This window comes from Protobothrops mucrosquamatus, unplaced genomic scaffold, assembly GCF_001527695.2.
Source record: "Protobothrops mucrosquamatus isolate PMUCROS unplaced genomic scaffold, P.Mucros_1.0 scaffold195, whole genome shotgun sequence".
NCBI classification, from domain to species: domain Eukaryota; kingdom Metazoa; phylum Chordata; class Lepidosauria; order Squamata; family Viperidae; genus Protobothrops; species Protobothrops mucrosquamatus.
The window spans coordinates 302,621-328,130 of NW_015386551.1; the positions used below are offsets into that span (position 1 = coordinate 302,621).

The following is a 25,510-nucleotide window of genomic DNA, read 5'->3' on the forward strand; positions in this document are numbered from 1 at the left end:
GCGTGTTCCTGCCGCCGCCGCCCCCCCGGCTTGTTCCCGCCGCTGCCCAGCTCATTGCCGCCGCGGCCGCCAAGCTCATTCCCGGTGTGTTCCTGCCGCGGCCGCCGCCGCCCAGCTCATTCCCGGCCTGTGATGCTCCAGGTACGGCCCTCCCCCCTTCCCTTCCGTTCCCTGCGGCGCTGCGTGTCGAGGCCGGGACGGAATACCCCGGGCCGCCGCAGCCAAGCGCGAGGGGGAACGCCAGACGCCTCGCGCGAAAGGGGGAGGCCTGGCGACGCTGCGCCCTACCGGGCGCTCACCAGGGGGGCCGAGGCGGCCAGGGAGGAACAGCCAACTGCCGGCAACCAGCCGGAACTGCTGGGGCCGGCCCGTATTGAAGAATACGGCCGAATTTACCCGGGCTGGCTGAGAAAGGCGCACCTCCAGCCTTCCGCGCAACCGGGAGAAGCCCCCTCCCTTTTGCAAGGTCGCCCCCTCCCCGCTTTTGGGGTGGGGGAGAATTGAGAGAGAGAGAGAGAGAGAGACAAACACACACACACAAAGAGGAGAGGGGAGCCGGCCGGCCCACCCGTTTCCCCCTTTCCCTGCGCGAGCGTGTGTGGATTTCCCCCTTTTTTTCTGCCCGCCTCTCTTGCCCACCCCCCCGGTTCCAGCTTCTCACTATCCAGGCGTTTCTGCGAAGCGGTCGAGGGAGGGGGGGGCGGTTGGTGGGAAAAGAAAAGATGGAGCAGCGGCCCGGGGTTTATAAAGCAAGCGGCGGAGTCCTGCAGCTCAGAGGCGACATGGGGGGAGGGAATCGGAGCTAACCGAGGAAGGAGGCGCTGCTGCTGCTGTTTCTGCTGCCGCCGCCGCCAGCCAGGACATAATACGGTAAATACGAGCGTAGGGGATCCGCGCGTGAACGAAGCCCCACTCCCCCGCCTTTTGCTTTCGCTCCCGAGCCGGCGCTTTTGAAAAGGGCTTGACTCCAGCCTAGGATTTGGAGCGGGAGACGCCGCCGCTGCTGCCGCCGCCCACGCTGCTGTGGACTTACAATATCCGAGCAAAAGACTTTGCAAAAGACCACCCCGCCAAGGGGGAAAGGCGCGCAGTTGGGCACCGTCTTCGGCGTCTCTTTAAACGGTGCTCGGATATTGTAAGTCCACAAAGAACTGGGGAAAAATATTGACCCGAGTATAAGCCTAGGGGGGCATTTTTCAGCTCAAAAAATGGGCTGAAAAACTCGGCTTATACTCGAGTATATACGGTATCTTCCCTCTCTGGTACACTTTTTTATATCTGGCCTCAGTATTTAATACATTTATAAATTCCTACCTGTTTTAGCATTGCTCATTTTCTTTAAATTTGATTCCCAACACTGGGATATTCTGGGATAGCAAATACTGTATATTCTTGGGATAGCAAATACTGTATATTCTTGCTTTGGCAAAACATGCAGAACTGTCTGGTATTTTTAGAGTTAATTCAGTTGATGATGGTGGGGAGGAGAAAGATAGGACTGCGTGGGAAGAGACTGGAAGAGAACCTCTGCCCTTCCACCTGATAGGAGAACATGATATATGACAGCAAATTTAGGGAGGGAACATGCTGGTAAATTAATTGCTCAGAGGAAGAGAATTTTAGACCTTAGCATCAACTCGTTGTGCCTGTGCCGACATTTTGTAACAATAAATTACTTTTAGGAAAATCAATGCCTGGAAGTTCTTTGAAGTGTTTCATTAGCCGGAACCATAACAACTCCATTATTAATCTTCCAGGCACTTATCTGTGTTTCTCCCAAAATAAGATCCGGTCTTATATATTTTTTTGCCTCCAAAAGAGGCGATAGGTCTTATTGTGGGGGGATATGTTACCCGCTTACCTCAGGACCGCCACAGCCAGGCCTCCCATGCCCCTACACCTGTTGCGCCGCTGCCCGACTTCTGCGGCTCCTTGCAGCAAGAGGCCGCATTGCACCGGTGCCACCAATTCGCTCACAGCAGGACGCCACGTGGCACATTACACCGGTGCCATTGCTTGCAGCAGGATTTCGTGTGGCATGTTACACCATGGTGCGCATGAGTGGCGGCACCGGCATGACAGGTGATGTGGCATCCTGCCACGAGCGGTGGCACCGGCGCAACACGCCACTCGGCCTCCTGCCACGAGTGGGGGCATCAGTGTAACGCGCCATATGGCATCCTGCTGCAAATGGTGGCACCAGCGCGACTCTCCTGCCGCAATAAGAAGTCAGGCAGCAGTGTGACAGATGTTGGGGTGTGGGAGGCCTGGCTGCAGCAGTCCTGAGATAAGCGGGTATGAGGCACATGGGGCAGCTACCCCACCCCACCCTTGCCTTAGCTTGATTTTTATGCATGTGCCTTCTCCCACCTTGTACAACCAGATGGTGAGGTGCAGTGGGCAGGATCTGAACTGGGGCTTATTTTGGGGGTAGGGCTTATATTAGGGGCATACGTAAAAATGAAACTAGGTCTTATTTTCAGGATAGGTCTTATTTTTGGTGAAACATGGTAATAGGTCCTCTGTATTTTACACGATCTTCACAGTAGTTCTTGTATCTTTGATAATTCTTTTGTAAACTTCAGAAATATAATGTGATGAGTGAAATATTTGAATTAAATTGAATGATTACATTATATTTTATTTGTTTTGTCTTGGTCTTCAATAAATATTTACATTTTGTAATTTTAATAGATTAATTCACTGCTAATTAATGGAGAGAAAGGATATGTTGGATGTGGTCATTTCTTTAAAGGAACGGATTTGCCATTTGTAATATATCTTAAATCTAACTTTATTTATTCATTTGATTTTTATCCCACCGTTATTTTATAAATAACTCTAGGGAGCAAACATACATAATACTACTTCCTCCTCCTATTTTTCCCACAACAACCCTCTGAGGTAGGTTGGGCTGAAAGCACATTTGGCCCCAAAAAACCCAGCTGGCTTTCATGCCTAAAGTGGGACTAAAACTCACTCTCCTGGTTTCTAGGCCAGCACCTTAACCACTGCATTAGACTGGCTCTCTTCATTCTTTTTATTCTTTATTCCTTGAAAATCAGGCATTAACTGTGGCTAGAGGTTTCTCTTGGCTGCATAAATTGGCCCTTTCAAATGTTCTGTCCATCACTAGAGGTTCTATAGATAGAAAGCTGCAGTAAATTTTTTTTAAAAAAATCCTTAAATCCAAATGTAAATTAGAAACGAGAACAGTAATACACTGAACCTCATTGTGTACTTAGCTACAGGATTTTCAGATAATAATTTTACCACAGTTGCCATAGAATCTGGACTAATGAGTAAGTTCAACCTTGACAGAAGGTATCAGGACATTTACATGCATAACGAACATGTAATGTGAACATAGTATTAACCTCCTGAAGAGTGCCTAGAGTATTTTTGAATACAAGGAGTGCAGCCTGAGAGGATGTCCAGTGCAGTCTGCAATGCCCCTTTGCTCTCTGCCAAACTCCCCTCCTCGTTTTTTTTCCCTTTGTACTATCTTGTGATGATCAAACAGCTTTTTTAAATCAAAGTGTTTTAATTCGGTTGTTTAGAAATAGGACAAGAAGCAATTAGTGGGAGCTCGTCAGAGGGAGCTCAAATCTGGAAATAAGAAATAAGAAATTTCCTGATAATAAGGATTATTAAGGACTGTTAAGCAGGGAACAGCTTGCCTCCCGGAGTTAGGGGTGTTCAATCAGTTGGGGTTTTCAAGAAAAGATTGGACAATCATTTGTCTGAGATGTTATTAGGACTCCTGCCTTGGACAGGTGGTGGACTATAAAACCTCCCAAGTCCTGTCCAGCCCTACAATTCTGTGATTTATCAGGTTGCTTTGATAAACTCTTAATCACAACAAATATTTTTTAAGATTTTCATATTCTTAGGTTAAAAAGAGCTGCCACTATTTTTTCTTGTTTAAAAAGTAAGAAAAAATACAATTATACAGTACCCTTGGAATTTTGGTTGGCAGCAAATTATTTAAAAATAATGAAAACTAATCAGAATAGTCCACTCTTGCAGTGTGGCCATTTACATGTGGTGCACTTACTGGAGAGACCTTCATGTGGTAGTTGTGCATCCCTACTTTAGCCTGTGTCTTGATATCAAAGGTTTTATCAGAAAACTTCCCAGTAAATATAAAGACAATTGGGAATGGCTGGAAGAAGAAGAAAAATAGAAATAATTTCTTGAAGCAAAATTGTAAGCTTAAATAAGTGGAGGTTTATCAATGAAGATGAAGTTGGTAATGATAATAGCATTTTTCTCATCTTCTTTTTTTCCTTATGTGATGGTTTTTCTTAACTCAGAGTAATGATGAGAAGCTTCTGCAATTTCAGTAAGGCATACTATCACTCTCCTCTACAGTATCTTAATTGGTATTGCATTATTTTATTTATTAGATTTTTATCCTACCTTTATTACTTTATAAATAACTAAAGGCAGCAAACCTACATAATACTCCTTCCACCACCTGTTTTCTCCAGAATAACAACCCTGTGAGGTGGGTTGAGCTGAAAGTGTGACTGGCCCAGTCATCCAGCTTGGCTTTCATGCCTAAACTCACAATCTCCTGATTTCTAGGGCAGCATCTTGACCTCTACACCAAACCGACTCTCAATTATATTGTTATTATAGTGTAGTGTAGTTTAGTGTTTTGACCATTGCAGCATCCCCATAGTCACATGATCAAAATTCAGACGCTTGGCAACAGACTCATATTTATGGTGGTTGCAGTGTCCCAGGGTCATGTGATCATCTTTTGCAGCCTTCTGAGAAGCAAAATCAATGAGGGAGCCAGATTCACTTAACAACTGTGTTACTAACTTAACAACCATCGTGATTCACTTAACTGTTGTAAGAAAGATTGTAAAATGGGGCAAAATTCACTTAACATCTGTCTTGCTTAGCAACAGAAATTTTGGGCTCAATTGTGATCATACGTTGAGGATTACCTGTAGGATGGGATAGGGAAAGGGATAGGGAATGAGAAGAATAGAAATAGAATAGAAATAGAACAGAACAGAACAGTTATAATGATGTTATGATCTGGTCTGCATTCTGCCTTAGTGTCACAAGCTGTCCATCCTAGATTTTAGAGATAGTTTTAGAACAACTTCGTGTAGAAATAATTTTATTAAGTTGATGGAAGTTGTGTAGTAACACAGCAACCCAAACAGTGAAACTGGTGGGTATACTGGCATAATAAATGCTTGACTCTTTGAATAGTATTGCAGTTGTTTTATTAAATATAACAATGAGAAACAGTACTTCGTTTTTATTCTTTTGTTAAATGTTTTCATAGGAACATTTCGTCAGTCTGGATGATCCAGCATTGGAAGTTGGGCAGCACGCTCTGCTTAAACAAGAGCAAACGAAGATCACTTGGTTTGAGAGGCAAGCGGAAGAATTCCTCCATGAAGTCTTTTATCGAAAAGGTTGGACTTAATAAAAAAGGAAATATTTAATGTAATGGTTCAGTTTATTATTTTTTAATATTTCTTTTGCAAAAGTTAAATATTGGCCTCCTCTCCTCTGCTTATCAACTGTCAGTGCAATATATCCCAATCCCTGGTCCCCAATCTTTTCAGTCTCTTTCTTCCCTTCCACCTCGTTCTTTCCTCAGCTTCCTCCACTAATGACCCAATGTAGCATATTTCATTGACCTGCACATTCCCCTCATCTTCTAAGTGGCTTCCTTTTCCTCTGCTCTCTCATCTGCCTTTTAGTGTTAGTGTGGCATATTCCTGTCCCTCATCTTCCCATTGTCTTCCCTTTTATCTGTCCTCTCAGCTTCTGTGATGTCCTAATGTGGCACATTCCACCAATTCCTTTGGATAAAATTATTTGATCACAGAGATTTAATCTCTGAATAAATTGGTAGTTCCTGACCATGTTTTTGTCTGTCTCAACCTTCAATCCTGCCTTTCATCTTATCCTTCACAAAGTCTTAGGGGAACACATACTTTTTTGACTGAACCAAAGTACTTCAGTAGTTTTGCTTTTTCTTTGTTTTCAAATTACTTCCTTTGTGTTTCACTTAAGATAAAACATACATAGATAATCCATAGAATATTTACAGCACTTGAATATAGTTACTGCATTTCTATTCATTTTTCCACATTGCTCAGTTCATTAAAAGCAATGGATAAGCAATCATTTGGGAACAGGAAGAAAGAAATGGGTAAAGTTGCTGTTTTCTGTTTGAATGTTGAATTGGTGTGTGGAAGAGGTATGAAAGTGTGCATATATTTTTATGGTCTCTTGAACATGTATGCCCTGCCGAAATTTCCCAATCTATATCCTGTGTAGAGTAAGAGAAAGTTGAATATTGTTTGTCTGTCTTCCACTATCACTGATCTAAGTTATTCCCATCACTGAAATTCTTTTCTTATTTATAACCCTTATTTATCACTGGCATGTTTACCTCCTTCATCTGTCCAAAGTGCTTTGTGTTATTTTTGTTGACAGTGTTATGTGAGGTTTTAGCATGCACAGATTAATAAATATTGCACAAGCTGATTTTGTCTTACTCATTCAAACTTTCCATAGAATTCCTGGTATAATTTTTTTTTTAAAAAAATAGAAATACACTATAAACTGAATATTTGTCTAGGTCTATTTGTGGTGTTACATACAGCCAGTTTTGTTTAGTAGTTAAGGCACCAGATTAGAAAGCAGGAGACTGCGAGTTCTTAATCTATGGGCCAGTCTCTCTTTTTCAACCCATGACATCAGGCTCAGGCAATTCCATTTTAACCAATGGATCAAGATTCAGTTCTGAAAAAAGTGCATCCTGCACTTCAGGAAAAAATACTAGGGAAAAATGTGATATTTCCTATTTTGCATCCTGCATACTGAAATGCTTTGTTTTCTGAAAAAGAAATAAAGTAATTCTTGCTTAATGTCCACTTATGCAGCGACCAATCAAAGTTACAACAGCACTGAATGAAGAGGAGTTATGGGTCCTCATAATGCTGTTGCAGCATTCCCATGGTCACATGATTGCGATTTGGGTGTTCAGTAAACAGCTTGTAAGTACAAAGTTACAGCATCCCATGATTTCCATTTGCAACCTTCGCTGCTGTCTTCCAACAAGCATAGTCAATGGGAAACTGTCAGGAGGTTCCAAATGGCAATGTTGTGACTGCGGGATGCTGCGACTGTGCAGGATCGCCTAACGACAGAAACTGAAGCTGCTGCAATTACCATCATAAGTTGGCATGGTCTCATGACATTGCACCTTCTGACTGGGTTGCTTAGTGAGACAGTTCCTGGTCTCAATTACCATAAGTTAGCAAAGATTACTTGTATTTCCAAGTTCCAAGTTGAAATATATACTGTATTTAAAATCCATCTTACTTGTTTTCTGATAAACTCCTACTAATATTTTCAAGCCTTTGGCAGGATACAGTGATACAGTGTTTTTGGTGCTGGTGTTGCTGCTGTGTTTTTATCGTGTATATATTTTCATTTTTGTTTATTTAAGTGTAATTTTGTTGTACAGAGTTGAAATTCATAAATGTATATAATAAAAACAGTAAACAATAAAACGCTGAAAATAATGGGATTGTTAAATGATCGCTTTGGCAAAATTGTGACATAAACCTGCCTATCAGGTAGCAGCACTAATGAATGATGCTCTCAAATGTTAGATTAATAAGAAAAATAATTTGTAGGATTACAAGTAGTCCTTGAGTTATGACCATTTCTGTCATATAGCACAATAGTCATAAGTCGAGGCACCTCATAAATCACCCAATTTTATGTCATTATTTACTGCACCCATTAAGTGAATGTGAAATTTGTAAAACAAATCCATTGTTCGCAATGGGTATTTTATGCTAAAAACTGCAAGTAAATGCCCATTTCTTAAAAAAACATTGTAAATTATGGTCACTTGACCACGGGAGTTGCAAATGGCTATAAATATAGCCCGTTTGCCAAGCACTCAAAATACAATCGTGCGTCTGTCGGAACTTCGAATATGGATCATAAGTATCTTTTGGAGAGGGGAGTATCATAAGTTCAAATGGCTGCTAAGCGACTGGTTGTAAGTCAAGGACTACCTGTATTAATAACAATAGCTTTTACTTAGCACATTTCAAGTATTCACATCATATATATTATGTCAATTATCTTTGTGACAGGTCATTAAGTAGGCAAGTCTGGCCATTTCAATCCAGCAGGGTTCAATCCACCAAGCATTTCTAGGTGTGTTTTTTTTTTATTTAAAATTTTATTAGAATATATCAGTTTGTCAGAATATACAATACATGCACTCGAGGAGGTGGTCAGGAAGGGAGGGGATGTAGAAGTGGGAAGGAGGAAGGAGGAGAGGTTGTGGGTCAGAGGGAGGAAGGAAAGGAAAGTGGATGAGGGCGGAGGCAAGGCGGGGACTGCCAAGCGTTTCTGACAATGTATTGATTTGGATTGTTTTTTATGCTTGCGTATACAAATGCATCATATTACTTATTGTTTAATTATAAAAATTAATAAAAATTTTATTTTAAAAAAAGAATATAAAATACAAAGAAAATGAAAATATTGGGAGACTTAAGAGAGGAAAAAGGGAAGAGGAAAAAGTGTGGAGGGAGGAAGGGAGGAAGAAAAAAAGGCGTTGACTTCTGATTCTTTTTAGCACAGTACAGTAGAAGAGAGTAACAGTATAGGCTCATCTTTATGCTTTTACACAATAATACATACTAGCCATTTCTATAACAAGAAACCTATCTAATCAGCAAAACCAAAATCAAAGTTTCATTTTTTTCCCCATCACAAGCACAAAATCCAGAAGCAATTTCCAAATGGAAACAAAATTAGATACGTTCTTTTCTTTGAATAAAGTAATCAATTTAACCATCTCTACTTTTTTTATTTTTTGCTGTGGGAGATAATATATATTTCTGTATATACTTATTAGTCTTTATAAACTATTGTCATTTATATTAACACTGTCTCAGGTTCTTTAACCTTAAAGGGGAAAAATCTTTTTTTAACATCAGTTTTAAAGCTTTAGAGTTTTCTTTAAAAATATTTCTAAAATCAATAAATGCTAATACATATTTTTTATTTCTTCCTAACATTCATACTTTAAAATTCAATAATATATTACAAACTTTAGGAATTACTGGAGCATTTTATATATAAAAAACATTTTCAGACCCACTTTATGAACACAAACTACATTAGAGCTACATTCTTTCAATTACATAGATTAGACTTGTAAAAATTCATCTTAACTCCTATTAACATTAAATTTGAGTCACTCCCTCCAGCTTATCCTCATAGAATAAAATCTTTCTTCTCTGGAATGTCTATCCAAGTCTCTTTCTCTCAAGGAATTCTCAACCTTGTTAATATCCATGAAGAAAAAGTCCCAAATTTGCCCTCTTGAGAGTTATAGATTTGCTTGGGACAGTATTCCATGCATCTTTTGTGTATAGCCCTGTGGCCACATGACCACGGAAAATGTCTTCAGACAATGCTGGTTCCCTTAGCCAAGCAACGGAGATGAGCACTGTGCCCTAGAATCGGACACAACTGGACAGGGAAACCTTTACCTTGTTTCAGTTGCACTGAGAGGGCAATATTTAAGCCATCATTATAATAAAGATTGCTATTAGATTTGTATTCCAAAGTTGCAGTTAAATTCTTTACAGTGTCAGATATTTGTGAAATTGCCTCATGATGTGTAGAAGTTCCCAGGTCCTTTTGATTAAACAGTATCATCTATTGGGACCCCAGAAATGTGCCTTCTGTGTTGCAGTACTGACCTTGTGGAATGAGATTCCTCCTCAGATCCAGGTGCCCCCCGCCCTGTTGTCATTCCAAGTGGGTTTTGAAGATCTTCACCCAGGCTTTAAGCTAGGGTAGTTGGAACCCTTTGCAGGATTGGCCAGATTTGCCATATCATTCATGGGCTTTATCTGGATTGCATATTATTGTTTATTTTTGCTCTGTGAGCCACCTACAGTCAATGGATGTTGGGCAGTATCCAAGTCAAATAAACAATTACAATATGTCACAGTCTTGAGCTGGCATTTTAAAATCATTGAACATGAATGTAAAAATATTTGGATGTATTTAGATTATGAATGTATAATTCAGGTTTTACATTTTTTCTGAATATTACTATTTCAAATTTTATGCCTTTTAGATAGTCCCAGGGTCTCAGACCCCAACATTTCCTTAGTGGCCCGCGAGATCATGCAGCGGATGATCCGACAATTTGCTGCTGAATATACCTCAAAAACTAGCTCTACTCAGGACTCCAGTTCGCCCAATAGCACAAAGAACCAAAGCCTGCTGAAAGCATCTCCGGTTGCCTCATCCACTGCAGGTGCAAGAGCTCAAAATCCCGTGCTCAGCAAACTTCTCATGGCTGACCAGGACTCACCCTTGGACCTCACTGTCAGAAAGTCACAGTTGGACCCTAGTGAACAAGGTATGCATGACACATCTCTGTCAATTTTTTGCGGGTGGTTACAATATGTTAATCATGAATTATTAAATGAATAGAAGAACAAATTATGATTGTGAGATTTGGGAAATGTCTGCCCCAGCAGATGTGACACATTGTACATGAGATTTCAAATCTGCGCTCTCCCCCAAATCTGCAAGTGTGGTGGCTGTGTTGGGAAAGATGTTTTTGCCTTGTCATATTGAACGTTGGAAGCACTGAATATCTATATAATGGCAGAAATGAAACCACATTTCAAAATACCAGAACCTCCTCTGAACTTTAGAAATCATGAAATTTTTCATTCATGCTTCTGCAATCCAATATTTATCATTTCATGTTGATGGTAGCTATTTGTATTTATGCAGTAGTGGCCCCGATCAATATTTGTCTGTAGCTTTGTCTATAATCCTTTTTTTTAAAAAAAACTTCATTTTTATGACAAATTGGGCATGTAAACAATTTTTACTTGTTTGTTTGTTTATGAAATTTGTATGGTACCCAAATTCACAACACCTCTTCATTGTGAAACAATTTGGAAGAGTACAAAACAGAAAAACTAATATACATCCTAGAACAGCAAAACACATTTCTTTATCATAGAATACTTGCACAAGTGGTCTGTTACCTATCTTAGCCCAAGCCCTGAGGAACAGCCATATCTTTGGGACCATAGATCCCTGGGGAGATCTATTGCAGATGGTATGCACCGCAACAGGAAAGATTTAATTCCTGGTCCTATGATGACATTGTTTAATTGATGGAATCCAATGCATGCTAACATTATCAAAATGAACAGGATTGGCAGACATCAACAGGAGATAGATGATCCTCCAGATAGTCGAGTGCTATGCCACTGAATAGCTTTATAGATAATAAGCAGCACCTTGAATTATATTCTGAGGCCCACTTGTAACCAGGATAGCTCAGAAAGCAGAAGGGTTACATGGACTTATTGTGGCATGGCCATAATTCCCCATGCTGTCACATTCTGAACCAGTTGCAGCTTCCAATTGGTCTTCAGTGGTAGCTCCCCATAGAGTACATTGAAATAGTCCACATGTCAGGTGATCAAAGTTTGAATGGTCCAAGGCCCTCTTAATCCAGAAACTGGTGGAATTGATGTACAAGATGAATCTGTGTAAACACTTTCCTGGTCAGAGCTATCAACTGCTTTTCCAAATAGGAGCTCTGAGTCTAGAAAGACTTTTGAATTGCTTGATTAGCAAAGTGCAATGCCATTCAGGACTAAAGATGGAAAGTCTCCTGTTCCACTGATTCAGATACCCACAGTTGCTTGGTCTTGCTATGACTCTGCCCGAGTCTGTTTCTCCCCATCCATACCTCCAGCCTCTAGGCACCATGATCTCTTCCGCTGGTTTTATACAGACATTAAAGAAGGGTCAGAGATTGAGTCCTATGACAGTCTGCATGTCAGAGACTTTGATTCAGAATCATTCCTTCAGGAATAGTCTTGCCAGCATGTATGCTAATAAAAACAAGAAAGCCCACAAGCAACTCGCCTTCTATTTTTACTTTGGGCAAAAGGTGCAAGGTAGTTGTGCTTTCAGAATATCTAGATTGAGAAAAGCCTTGCTTGGAATTTCTTAAGTAAGAGGTTTCCTACTTACGTATGGTTTCCTACTCCTGGCCTAGTTAAGGAATGCTATTTTTAAAATTCCAGAAATGACTGAATAAAAAACCAGGAAGAAGGAGAAACAGAAAGGGATGAGACATGTGAAGAACAAGCATTGTAATCCCATATTGTGAAGACTGATAAAAAATAAAGACAGGTTTTATTTCCCTAGTATTGGGTTAGATTGAGAGCAAGATGCAAGTGAATGTGCATTGAACTTGAGAGAAGACATAATGAAACGCTTCATTTTTATGCTGAGTTTAGGCCGAGGGAGAGAGACAGAGAAGTGAGCTTTGTGTTTGTTATACAATTTACAGTATATCCACCCAATTCTCAGAAACTCTTGAGTAGCTTACAGTAGAAATGTAGTAAACTTATAATTGTATGAATTTATTTTTTTTAATTAAACTGATGTGCCACAGTTTGGGAATACTTTGGTCATACACATTCCCAAATACTTTCCTGAAGAACTGTGTTTGTATAGCTCTCTGAAAATGTTGCAAGGCTTGGATGGTTGCATATCTGGTGATATGGTGTTCCAAAGCCATTACTGAGAAGTGTTGAACCTTGGGTCCCTGAAGTTGGCCCTCCTGCAACGATGGGACCCTCCACAAATACTTTCCCCATAAGTGCTTAGTGTTCAGGCATATTCTACCTGAAGAAATTGATCACAAAGTTACTGAGGCCCTGAGCTTCATAGGGCTTTAAAAGTGATAACCAGGACTTTGAATTGCATTGGGCTGCCCTTCAAATCTACCTGGAAGATTCAGTTATTACAATATGTGGCAGTCTAGGCAATTAGGGGAGCAATAAACTTTGCCTGTAGAACCATTAAAACAGAAACTAAGAAGGCAAACAACTGGCAGCCGTCTTAGCTCATGTTTTAATGGTGTTCTACAGGCAAAGATTAGTGCTCCATTAATTGCCTGGACTACTGCATATTGTTATAGCTGAATCTTCCACTTAGACTTCAAGGGCAGCCCAATGTAGAATACAACTGTGTGGTGAGAAGGACATGAGTAACTATGAATAGGGTCGCCTGATCCAGAAAAGGTGATAAGAATGTTAAGAGCAATGTACTGTGCTCTTCCTTGGTAGAGAAACTCAAAATTTTAATTGACCATCTGGTGATATTAACAAATTATATACTTATATAAATGGACCTCATTATCCATTATTTCAGTTCCTGCAATTACATGAATGATAAAAAAATGTCATTATTTGCTAGAAAATATTTCATGTATCTTTAAGTTTGGCATGTGGTTCTGGTTTTGAGTATTTTTGTGTGTTTTTTATATGTACGAAATTGAGAATGGATTTTTGTGCATGCACAGACATTGTTTTTCAAGGTTTTGTTATCCATTGTTTTGCTATCCATGGATAGGCCGGAATGGAATCCCTACAAGTAATGAGGGCTTTAAAAGGCATTGCCTACTTAGTAGTCACCTACCCGATTTGCAGATGTCAGAGGCAAAGTATGTATTGCTAAGATGATGTGAGTTTCTTTTAACTACCAATTGTTTGAGTAATTATTAAATAAGAACACATTGACAGTATAAAGATTGTGAGTGTTACTTAGCTATGTAAGAAAAGATCTGCAATAAGCTTCTTCATTAGTGTGCTAAAGATAGTGTGGATGTCACTTAGCAAGCAGCAATTTTGATCTGAATTGGTTAGAAAATGAAAAGCTTGAATTTTTCCTCTATTTCACAAAGCAAAACTTACAAACATAATCCTAGATGAGGACATTTATAACTACAGTAATAGAAGTGTGCATTTTGAGTGGATGTAGATATTCATTACTCAGACAATTATTATTTCCCTCTTATTGCTTCTTTAGAGTTGTTTATAATACTTTTTTTACAAAGTTATGCATTCCCTAAAAGTTATTATTCTTAATTTAGCATTCCCAGGAGATTTTCCTTGGAGTTAGTTTAGCGAAGAGTGTTTGACTACCTGGGAAAATCCTAGAAAAAAGAATCAAACAGTGGGTTTGCAAGCACTTTAGAAAGGAGCACTGTGATTACTATAACCATCATTTCATTAAACATAGGCTATGTTAAATCATACTGGGTTGTGTTTTTTTTTAACAAAGTGACTAAATCAGTAGACCAAGAGAACGTTATGAATATAATGTATCTAGATTCCAGTAAGACATTCAGTGAAGTTGATCAGAGCCCCCTTCTTAATAAAATAGAACAATGTGGGATGGGTGGTCCCACTACTAAATGAATTCGCAGCTGATTGAACAACTGTACCCAATGTGTGGTCATTAATTGATATACATCTAGGTGGAGTAAGATACTTAAGGGTTCTGTCATGGATCAAGTGCTCTTCAAAATATTTATAAATTATTTAGATGAGGATTTAGTAGTGGTGCTCAGCAAATGTATAGATATCACAAATCTGGGATCAGCGAAGGATTGCCAACACCTCAAAAGACAAACTCAGGATTCAAAAGGATCTTGATAGACTTGAACATTGAACCAACAAAATGCAGTTCAGTGGTAAGAAATGTAGTGTTCTGCATTTAGATAGAAAATGCAAAATGTACAGAAACAAGATAAATGGTACCTGGCTTAGCAGTTGTACCTATGAGAAGGACCAGATTGTTCTGCCAACTACAGATTAAACATGAACTAGCAGCTGCAGCTACCAAGAATGAATTCAGTCTTGGGCTGTGTCAACATAAATTCAATGTCAAAATCATAGAAAGTGATAGTTCTCTATGCTGTATCAAACCACTTTGGAATATTGTACCCAGTTTTGATTACCACAATAATAAAAAAAAGAATGCTGAGAAACTGGAAAGAGTGCAGAAAAGAGCAACATGCTTGGTGAACAGCTTGGAGGCTAAATCATAAGAATGGTTAAAATAATTGACTATATTTAGCTTGAATAAGAAAAGATGAAGAGGAGACATAACAGCAGTATTTCTATATTTGTAGGGCTGTCACAGGGAAAAAATATGGATTTATTCTCCATACTGCCCAAGGGGAGGACAGGAACCAATAAGTGAAACTTTACAGAGATAAGGAGGAATTTCCTGACTGTGAGAGCTGTTAAGTAATGGAACAGCAGCATGGGTGCTCCATCAATGGTTTGACAGCCATTTGTCTTAAGATGGTCCAAGGATTCCTGCCCTTGGCAAGTCGGACTAGAACTTCTCCAAGGTTCTTTTTAAACCTATGATTCTATGCTTCTAAGTAATTTTATTTGAAAATCACATGGGGAAGAAATGTTTAGCCAGTCTCCATGTCTAAAATCTCAAAATATTTTGCACATCTTTTCTAGGATATAGCCTGCTGATGTAGAACTTGCACAATTAACATTTTTGGCTAGAAATATTTATAGTAATTGAAAAGCTTTTCACCTTTGCTAGCAAAAATATTGGAAGATTTTTGCTTTGGGTTTTTTTTTGCTAAATTTAAGAATATGTTATAAACAATATAAATAAAAATAGTTATTGAATGTGAAGCTCGGGAAGACTCGTTGAATTGATCCCAGATTAACAAGTTATGTCTTTAATAAGTTTTCAAATATGTGTTTGGTTTTCCCGTTCTCAAATTACGCTCATGTTGTTGCAGACGGAGTGCTTGATCTGTCCACTAAGAAAAGTCCTTGTGCAGGCAACGCCTCCTTGAGCCATTCACCTGGCTGCTCTGCTACTCCTGGGAATGGGTAAGAGAAATTCTTAATATTTTGCTCACACCTAATACATTGGGATATAATTGAAGTCAACTGCTCGTGATAGGTTGAGTTTTTAATTTTTTGGATTATTAATTAATTTAGAAAATTTCTTATTTCCAGTGTTCAACTATAATTTCAACGGAAATAATCAGTCTTTCTGTTGAATATAGACATAGGATTTTTCAGCTTTTAAAGTCTAAATTTATATACAATGATTAACACCCACGGACTTGATGCAAAAGCACTTTAGGCCATTATTATGCTTAAAAACCTACCAAGAATTGTGTGAGGCACTAGTTGTGTGAACCAGCACTTTGACTTGAAGCTGTACAAATTACATAGGTTCTATTTAAAACTTATATACATTTATATTATCATAGCAACTCTATAAAGTTTATATTATGATTGCAGTTATAGCATTCCTATATACAAGTAGTCCTCAACTTACAACCAAATGACTGTTTGAAGTTACAGTGGCACTGAAAAAAGAGACTTATGGCTGATCCTCCCACTTATGGCTGTTGCAGCATCCCCCAATCACATGACCAAAATTAAGGCACTTGGCAATGATTACTGTGTCATAAGGTCACATGATTACCACTTGCAACCTTTCCAACTAGTTTCTAACAAGCAAAATCAATAGGGGAAGCCAGATTCATTTGACAACTGCATGATTCACTTAACAACTATGTGATTTACTTAGCAACTGCAGTTTCGCTTAACAACCATGGTTAAAAAGGTTGTAAAATCTGACACGACTCATTTAACAATCGCCTTGCTTAGCAATAGAAATTCTGGTTCTAATTGTGATCTTAAGTCAAGAACTTTCTGTATAGATCATTTACAGAGGTACTATTATGCCTGCATATGAACTATGCTTAGAGGGCCTGCTGCAATTTTTAGAGGATCTTCAGATAGGTTTCCTGCCATCATCTTTGAAGTAGTGGCTACTGCTTTTCACAATTAATATGGCTACAGCAAAGTTTTCATGTAGAAAACAGTGATCTGGACTGAAAACAGAATGTAGTAACCATTCATCATAATCAGGGCTTTTTTTCTCGGAGAAAAGGTGGCGGAACTCAAACCTGGCCACGCCCTCATCAAACCCTAGGACCGCCCCTTTAGAGAACAGGAATGCAAGTAAAATTTGGGAGGGGCTATTTCCGGTGCGGCCGGCCCGGAAAAAGGTGCCGGAACGCGGTTCCGCCGCGTTCCGGCTGAAAAAAAGCCCTGATCATAATACATTATCCCAGGTGCAATATCAAAAACAATGATAACAGTTTAATTGCCGTTGAAAAACTTATTGAGATGAAACATGTCAGTGAGGTTAAATCGCCTCTTATAGGAGATTTAATTGGTTTTATTGCACACTGCAAAGAAATGATCCTTGTAGTCTCTTTCAACTCTATAATTCTTTTGAGTCTGAGATGAAGGATCCTTAGCAGCTATCTACAACCATGTTGTTGATGGTTCTGTCAGTTTGGGTTAATAGGTCTCTGAAAGCTCTGCAGACTGCTATAAGAGACCGTATGCGATTGAATAACTGAGCCAGGCCTCATTTTTCAGTAGACTGAAATGATAATAGCTGATAGTTTCAATAATTTTTTAACAGAAACCAATAAAGAACGCTTAATATTAATGAACACAGTGTTTGGACAAGAGTGCCAAAGCAAACTAGCGGGTGAAGAATTGTACAAAAATTTGTTAAGATATGGGCAAAGAGGAGAAATAAACCATTATTATAACATAGTACTGTCACCACACTAGTTTCTTATGTTTCATTAGGTCAAGGTAGATTTGTAATTGTATTGGGATGTTTTCAAAATAAAATATTGAATAAAAGCACTTATGATACTATTCTAACTCTATATTGGGAAAGACTTCTATTGAAAAAGCTTGTAGAGTCTTGTCAGTTCTGAATTCTTAGCTTAGTCATTTAGAAGTAAAGAGATACAGGATGGCATTGTAAGGGCTATAGTAGATACAAGAGTAAGGATAGACTACATAAAAATATTTTCTTCAGGCTTAGTTTAGCCATGTAAATATGTTGTTATAATTAGTTGGACTTCTACATAAAATAGCATTGTTTGCAGCCGCCAATTTTAATTGCAAAATGAAATACTTAAATATTTAAATCGATGATTACATGGATTCTTTATTTAGCCCTGTGGTCTCTAGGTTCCTAAAACCCCAAAGATTCTTAAAGAGGAATATCTACTGTATCTGTTCATTTTCTGAACAATTTAGCATAATTTCTGTAATTTGTTTTAAACCTTGCACATTACATGAAAAGTTAAAGATCATCTTCAAAATATCAGCATATTTTGCTGTGTCTTATGTAAAGAAGTTGGCATTAAGAGTTGTCAAACAGTACTGTTTGCCTATGTTTATGCTTGTACTGTTAAGCTTAATGCCATTGAACATTTGTCTTCTTAATTAATGTTCCCTGGACAATGGTTCATTGTTATCAGACAAAGTAGAAATATTCAGCATATGTTAAATGTCTATCAGAAGTATAAATCACGCGGCTGTTTTGTTCAGAAACAATGAATAATACCTGTTATCAAAACAACATTTTAAATTTGGATTCTAATATTGAAAACAGATACCTAAAGGATTAGAATCCCTAAAATCTTTTTAAATACGTTCTTTGTCCATTCCATGCTCTCAGAACTTTCCAGTTGTAAAATGGGAAAACGTGCATTATGATTGTCCTGATGGAAACAACAAAGAAGAATGTGTTACATATGTTTTGGGGGGACTATTTATTAGAATACACTGTAAATAATTTACATATTTTAATAGTCTGATTAAACTGGATAAAATTAAAATAGATTAATTCCTAATCTGTTGCATTAGTAAAGTTGGAACGTGCATAGACTGCTGAGTACTGTAGTTTTGAAATAGAAACTGTTTCTTTATGACTTGGCATAAATAAAAAATGAGACCAATGTTTTTGTAACTCATGATGTCATTTTTTAAAAAATAAATGAAGTCTGGACATTAGTACTAAATTTGTGAACTCTTCATTATTTTTGTTTTTGTGTTTAATGGAAAGAAAAATTATTTGAGTTCTGCTGAACAGTTTTGATGCTGCAGCAATTAGCATGTATAGTGTGAATCCATATCGTCCAGAGCTTTCACTTTTTATAAAAAGTGCAGATGGCTGGTGTGTATGAGTGTGTGTTGAACTTGCTGCAATTTGTCACTTGGCTTACTCTTTTATTACTGTACTTGTTTAGTGGTAACGTCACACTAGTAATACAGTCGTGAATAGACTCTGGTGATTATTCTTTTCTAATCTATAATTAAGATGCTATTTTCAGACACTTGCGCGAAGTCTTATCTGCTCCAAGATTTTGTGAACCCAACCAAAGACCAGCTGACAGGTTTCATTTTTCTTTGCCCAAAAAGCTTCTCTTTGTTTTTTTTTGAACATTTTAAAAAACTGACTGCTGAGACTTAAAAAAAAATAATAAAACAACAAAAGTGATGTTACCCAAGCAAGGCCTTCTAATAAAGGAGTGGCCCCCTCACCCATTCCTCCCTACCTGTGCAAGTCCTGCTCACATCAGTTTCCTTCCATCCAATTAGGCGACCTGGGAGACCCAGCCAGCACCATGCAGAGGGACTTCGGAGTGGTGATGGGGTACCCCCAAGAAGCTGGCAGGATGGAACGAGGGAAGGGTCTGGCCACTCCACATCTCTCAAAGTTCCATTGGCTCGATCACTGCAGATAAGTGAAGAACTGCTGAGCAGAAACCAGCATGCTACCGCTGCCAGCCATGGGCCATCTGGGTTGCAGAATCACGGACAGCACATGATACTATCCAGGGAGGCTTCTTGGGCAAAACCACACTACGAATTCAACTTTACCCGAATGAAATTCAGGGGAAATGGTGCACTCCACAACATTAGTGACCTTCCTTTTCTTACAGAAAACTCTGCTTTTCAAAAAATGGCACTTCAAACTAAACAGGATGGGAAAAAGGACATGAGCCATTCAACTCCTGTGGATTTAAAGATACCACAAGTTCGAGGCATGGACCTTTCATGGGAATCCCGTTCTGGTGACCAGTATAGCTATAGCTCTTTGGTGATGGGTTCACAAACGGAGAGCGCGCTTAGTAAAAAGTTAAGGGCTATCCTTCCGAAACAAAATAGGAGGAGCTTGCTGGATCCTGGACCAGATTCCTGGGGCTCAGATGCTGAGCAATCTACCTCTGGACAGCCATATTCCACCTCTGATCAGGAGGGTGATCCTGGCTCTAAGCAACCTCGGAAGAAAAGAGGCAGATACAGACAATACAACAGTGAGATATTGGAGGAAGCGATTTCTGTGGTGATGAATGGGAAAATGAGCGTTTCCAAAGCTCAGAGTATTTATGGGATTCCCCACAGCACCCTGGAGTATAAAGTGAAAGAGAGGCTGGGCACTTTGAAAAACCCTCCAAAGAAAAAAATGAAATTGATGCGTTCGGAGGGACAGGATGTCTCTGTAAAGCTTGAGATAGATCCCCAGGGAGAGGCAGCACACAGTGCAAATGAGTCAAAGGACGATTAGGGATGTTGTAGAGTGCCAATTGCATACTAAACTGGGTGAGCACTATGGCATTGTTCAACTCCAGCCGTGTGTACCTAACTCCTCTTCAGTCACTGGGTGCAGAACCATTGCAATTCAGCAGAGACTTGTGAGGGCACAGGGGAAAAGGGTGCTCTGAATGTTGCATATTTGTAAATTTTCTGGCTCAGTATGGCTTAGAGCCTTTTGTGTTTTGTTTTGTTTTTTGGCCTTTTGCATGTTTCTCTAATATTTTATAGAGAATTGAGTTACCTCACAAAAAATGCAGACATGGAAGTGGACTGCTTGCCTCTTGAGCCTGCATGGACTTTCAGTTATTTTACTGGGTTTGCTTTTTTCATATGGCCTTTTAAATAATAATAATAATAATAATCCCTTTCTTGAGCTCTTAATACCAGACTTCAAAAACAAAACTGGATTACTGGACTATACTTAGATTTTCTCTTTTCGTTCCCTTGGATCCAGTTGGTTGGAAAGAATTTTTTAAAATAATAATTGGTCTTTTGGAATTCAGAGATTTGGAGCTGGTTTGTTATTAGATCTAATAGGAGCCATTTTATTTTAAATTGGGAGGTTTTGTTTTTATTGTTTGCAATTTACTTAGTGCTCACCTGGTGAGGCAGGTGGGGATGGGACAGGGGGATCTTTACATGTGTACACTACCTGCAAAATGCTTTGGTTAATTTCTTTGGAACACTACTTTCATAGTAATTTTGTTCATTCTTTTATAAAGGTGAGGGTTGGACTTGCCTGTTTGAGGATGTAGCCTTATCTCAACAACTCCTTGTATTCTAGGAGAATCAGGGTACACTGAATGATATACTAGGGTATTCCTCATTTTAACAAGAATATGGTTTTTGTGACCAATATGCTTTTCGTAGATTTGATCCTGAGTTCACTAGACTGTGTGTTTCCAACAATTAGTTAAAACATACCTTTCTGGGGGTCAGAAATACAAATAACAGTTTACTGTATTCTTGGGCAAACAAACAAAAACCCTCGTAAATTCACTAATTTCTAAATATTACAACCTCAGTAGTCTGACTAAATAGTTGTATAAATGAAGGATCTATGTTATAACGTTCAGGGAAGAAATTTTTACAAATTTTAATAAAACCTATGATCAGATCATTCTGGTCTGGTTTAGGCTGAGCATCTTATCTAGCTATAACGCTGTCAGGGTTGAACACCCAATGGGTGTTTCCTTTTTAAATACTAAAGTTGCCAGTAACAGGAAATGTTCTTGCATCTCCTGACATTTTGTTTTTGTTTTATCCGCTATTGATTTAATAGTGGAGTAGCACACACATAGGTAGATCATCAGAAGCACTCCTAATCCACTATTCAGCCTTTTTTTAGTTAGCATCTTTTCATTCTTATATTTTAAGCTTTAATTAAAGCTTTCTGGATCTGCAGCTTCACTGAATTAGACTTAACGGTTCTTCAGGTGGAGAGATAATTTGATCATAGCTGTGCAAAAGATTGATAGGACTCCATCCTGCTTTGCACAACCAAAAGAGGCAATGGGATTTGTGTGTAAGATGACATTAAGCACTGTTCATGGTTAGTTTTTGTCCTGATGACTGAAAGTGGATGCTATGATTCATAGGAAGATGGCCTAAAATAACCCCAATGACTGCTGCTTGAATTTGGGGCAATTAGTTGTGGGCCTTCTTGATTTGTTGATTGAATACAGTGGATTGCTGGGAAGCAGAGGTTAGGCACACCATTGCTGTCATGTTAAATATGCACTTCTCATTCTTGAGAGAGATTGGGCTTCTAGCCCATATATGCTTTGTACTACTGTTAATGTACTTTTTTTTTTTAAATTTGCTTAATGTATTTCCATACTCAAAAAGCAGAGTTCCTTAGCTGTCCTAGATGCCATCTCAGTACAGACATCTGTTTAAAGCCCTGTAGTAGTATAGAAACTCTGCAATATAATCCAGCTTCACTGGAGATTGCAATAAAAATGCACTGTTTTAAATTTGTGGTTTCATCTGCTATTGAAAGTGGGGGAGAGGGTTTTGCTGCAAGCGAGAAGTGTAACACTTGCATAGACTTTAGCTGTCTGAGGTTTAACCTTTTGTGACTGTTTTTATTTAAGTGATGTATGAATTGAGTTCCGTAAAATTTATTATTGTATTTGGTGTGCTCATTTTACTTACTTAATATTTTCAATTTGTATCATTAAGTGGATGACAATCGTGCAGCAGAAAAATGGTGTGCCTACCCTTTAATGCTGCAGTTTAGAAGAGAACTAATTGTATGTCATTTCAGACCATAGGTTGAGAACTGTAAATAGATAGTGATAGTTGTGTATTCTTATTGCTTTGGTTAGAAAATGAATTAAACAACCAAACAATTTTCTCAGATTTAAGTCCTGGGACCTGAAGATTGTAAGATTCTTATCTACAAAGCTTTGAAATGTAACACTTATTATCTGTGATCACTTTCTATTCAGGTAAAAAAAAAAAACCCAGAAGCTTTGGAACAACCATATTTCCTCAAAAGGTCTCTGTTTTTAAAAAGAAAAGAAAAAGAAAAGAAAAAAGTAGGTTATTTTTAAAGCACTAATTGCATTACTTTGGTAATTGCAATATAAAATAGCCATTATTGTTTTGTGAAGCATGTTTAAAATTAGTTGTCCCTTTTTAAAATTTCAGAAGCCTCTCAAAAATAAACAAAACGCTGCTGAATATTCAAAAGATATAAATATATCTATATTTTATCTTATTGTAGGTTTTGTAAACTTAGTCGTAATATTCAGGTGCACCTTTTTAATGTTAAACTTTTGTTATAAGATTTCATCTTACTTGTTTTTTCCAAGGTGGTTCATCCTGTGGCTGTATCTTGCTTTAGATCCCTAAGTGGTCCATTAAAGTCAGACTGCTCTAATAGGCGCCTTTGGTGTAGCTTTGAGTAGTATTTGGGAGCATTTCGCCTGTAGAAAAAATGGAATCAGTGTTTACCCATTAGCATGTTCAATTTTCTGCTGAACAGACATTTGCATGACCAAAATCCCAACTGATCATAGTGGGAAAATGTGGTTTGCTACTGTCTTTGTAAGAAAATCTTTGTTTCCTACCATTTCTAATAACTGGACGTTCTTGTAAACTTTTGCAAGAAATGTTTGCCTTGTTTCCCTTGCTGATTTTCACGCAGGTTAAGGAATAGCCAAGTGCAATGCTTCAGAAGTTAAGTCTGTAGGAGGAAAACCGGGGCATTTTTATCATGTATGTTTAACCTACAACCAGAATTTTTGTAGAAATATGGCATATCTGTTGATGGTGTTGTTTGCACCTGCACAACAGAAAGAAACTGTGAACATCATTTATGACAGCCTCTGCTTTTAGAGACAGTGTATAAAGGGTGAGTTCTCCCTTTACTCCCAGCCCAGAAGATTAATGACTGTGTGTGTGTGGATTTGAGAGAGGGAGAGAGAGAGAGAATGTGAGTATGTGAGTGTGTAAAAAAATGTTTAAAATCAAGTTTTCTATTATACTGGAATTTAGATGTTGGTTAGTGACCTTTTGCTGCAGCAGGTTATACAGATGACTTAAGGCTTAGTGTTGTAGGGGTTCAAGTGTGGAGTTAATTATTGTACAGTTCTGTGGAACAAGCCCAGTGTGTAGAAAATGTACCAGTTTTTTACTTGGATCTGTAAAATATAAAATTTCCTGAAAAATCTGGAGATCTGATGAACAATTACTTCACTATCAGCTATTTTAGGACCTCGCTTCCAGTGCCCCAGGCCTCTTCACCATAATTATCAAGAATTCAAGTTATAGGATTCAGGCTGTGGTCTTACGTTTAATTATCCAAGTGAAATAATCCCCAAATTGATTAATTAGGAGCATTTAAAGATCCTACACTTGCATCCCTCCAAATGCACCAAGAATAAATCAATATTTCTTGAGAATTCAAAGGCTGCTCTCAACTGCCTAACGAAAAGCCTAGATTGTATGTATTTTTAAATATGGTTTGAAACAAATTTAAATAACTTCTAATATTGTTATAAAAATACAATGTGTCTTTTAAAGAAGAGAGCAGTATGGGACTGTTTTCTTTATCATAGTTGATCTTGAATATTCTCAAGTATAAGCAGTTGAAGGAACTTGATTTTAAGTAGATACAATATTTAGTCAAAACTTCTAATCCAGTACATTTTGGATTACATGTTTATAAATATTGTGAGTTTTTTTAGAGGTGAAAAGAGTTATGGCACATAGGCAGATGGGGAAGCACATTTATCATTCTCTTCTCCTATTTAGAAGCACCTTGCTAGAGCTCTAGAAATTTAAGTCATCTTCTTCAGTCCAAAGGTGGAAAGATTAATGTGCTAGATTGCCTGAAAGATTTAGGCAGCCTTCAGAAGAACAGTTTGTAATGTAAACAATTGAGATAAGACTTCATTTGCTTTCTTCTTTGTAGTTTCGAAAGATTTCTACTCTCTCTCTCTCCCTCTCCGTCCCTCCCTCCCTTCCATCCCTCCCTCTCTCCTTCCTCGTTCCCCTTTTGATAACTTGAATTTGCTGACTGCATATTTTGATACTTGCATTTGGTGTTTTTAATCATTTGTTATCTGCTTATTGTCAGACTTTGTTTAGAAACTCTACCACGCTTCTTCATATTTTACATTAGTAGAGATAGTCATATATTTTTGATCCACACTTACTATTTTACTTCTCATTAAATAAACAACAGGTTAATAATTTACATGCATTTTAACAGTAGAGGATCTCTTTACAGAGATATTTGTTTAACAGGACAAAATTGCTGAGTAATATGATAGGCGAATAATTGGTAAATTATTTTGTCAGTGGTTCCCAAATTAACTTGTGAAACTCAGATAGTTCCTAAGCAGTTTCAGAAATGAAAAGAAATGGGTTCAGTAGCGGAGGTTCTGGTTCACCTGAGACATGATAATTATTTTTTATCATTCACCTTAGCAACAAGTTCTAGCTTCTTTCTACTACAAAAGAGGACAATGCAGTAGCAGTATCAATTATTATAACACTTTACATTACACCTGATAATTGGGCACATAGGAAAGGATGTGGAACAAGTTGATCAGGAATCATCACTAAATCAGAAGTGATCTTTGGAGCTAAAAGGAATGGAATTAAAAGAG

At 38.3% G+C, this 25,510-nt stretch overlaps 1 protein-coding gene across 1 annotated transcript in view; it reads left to right on the top strand.

Moving 5' to 3' along the window:
• LCOR (ligand dependent nuclear receptor corepressor) overlaps positions 1 to 25,510 on the top strand; it is a 56,068-nt gene that overhangs the window by 4,487 nt on the left and 26,071 nt on the right. The window contains exons 3-6 of the mRNA XM_015813794.2: positions 5,312 to 5,444; positions 10,166 to 10,453; positions 15,692 to 15,785; positions 19,389 to 20,357. Of these exons, the coding sequence (XP_015669280.2) occupies positions 10,216 to 10,453; positions 15,692 to 15,785; positions 19,389 to 20,357 (1,301 nt within the window). The 5' untranslated portion in view covers positions 5,312 to 5,444; positions 10,166 to 10,215. The remainder of the gene's footprint in view (positions 1 to 5,311; positions 5,445 to 10,165; positions 10,454 to 15,691; positions 15,786 to 19,388; positions 20,358 to 25,510) is intronic.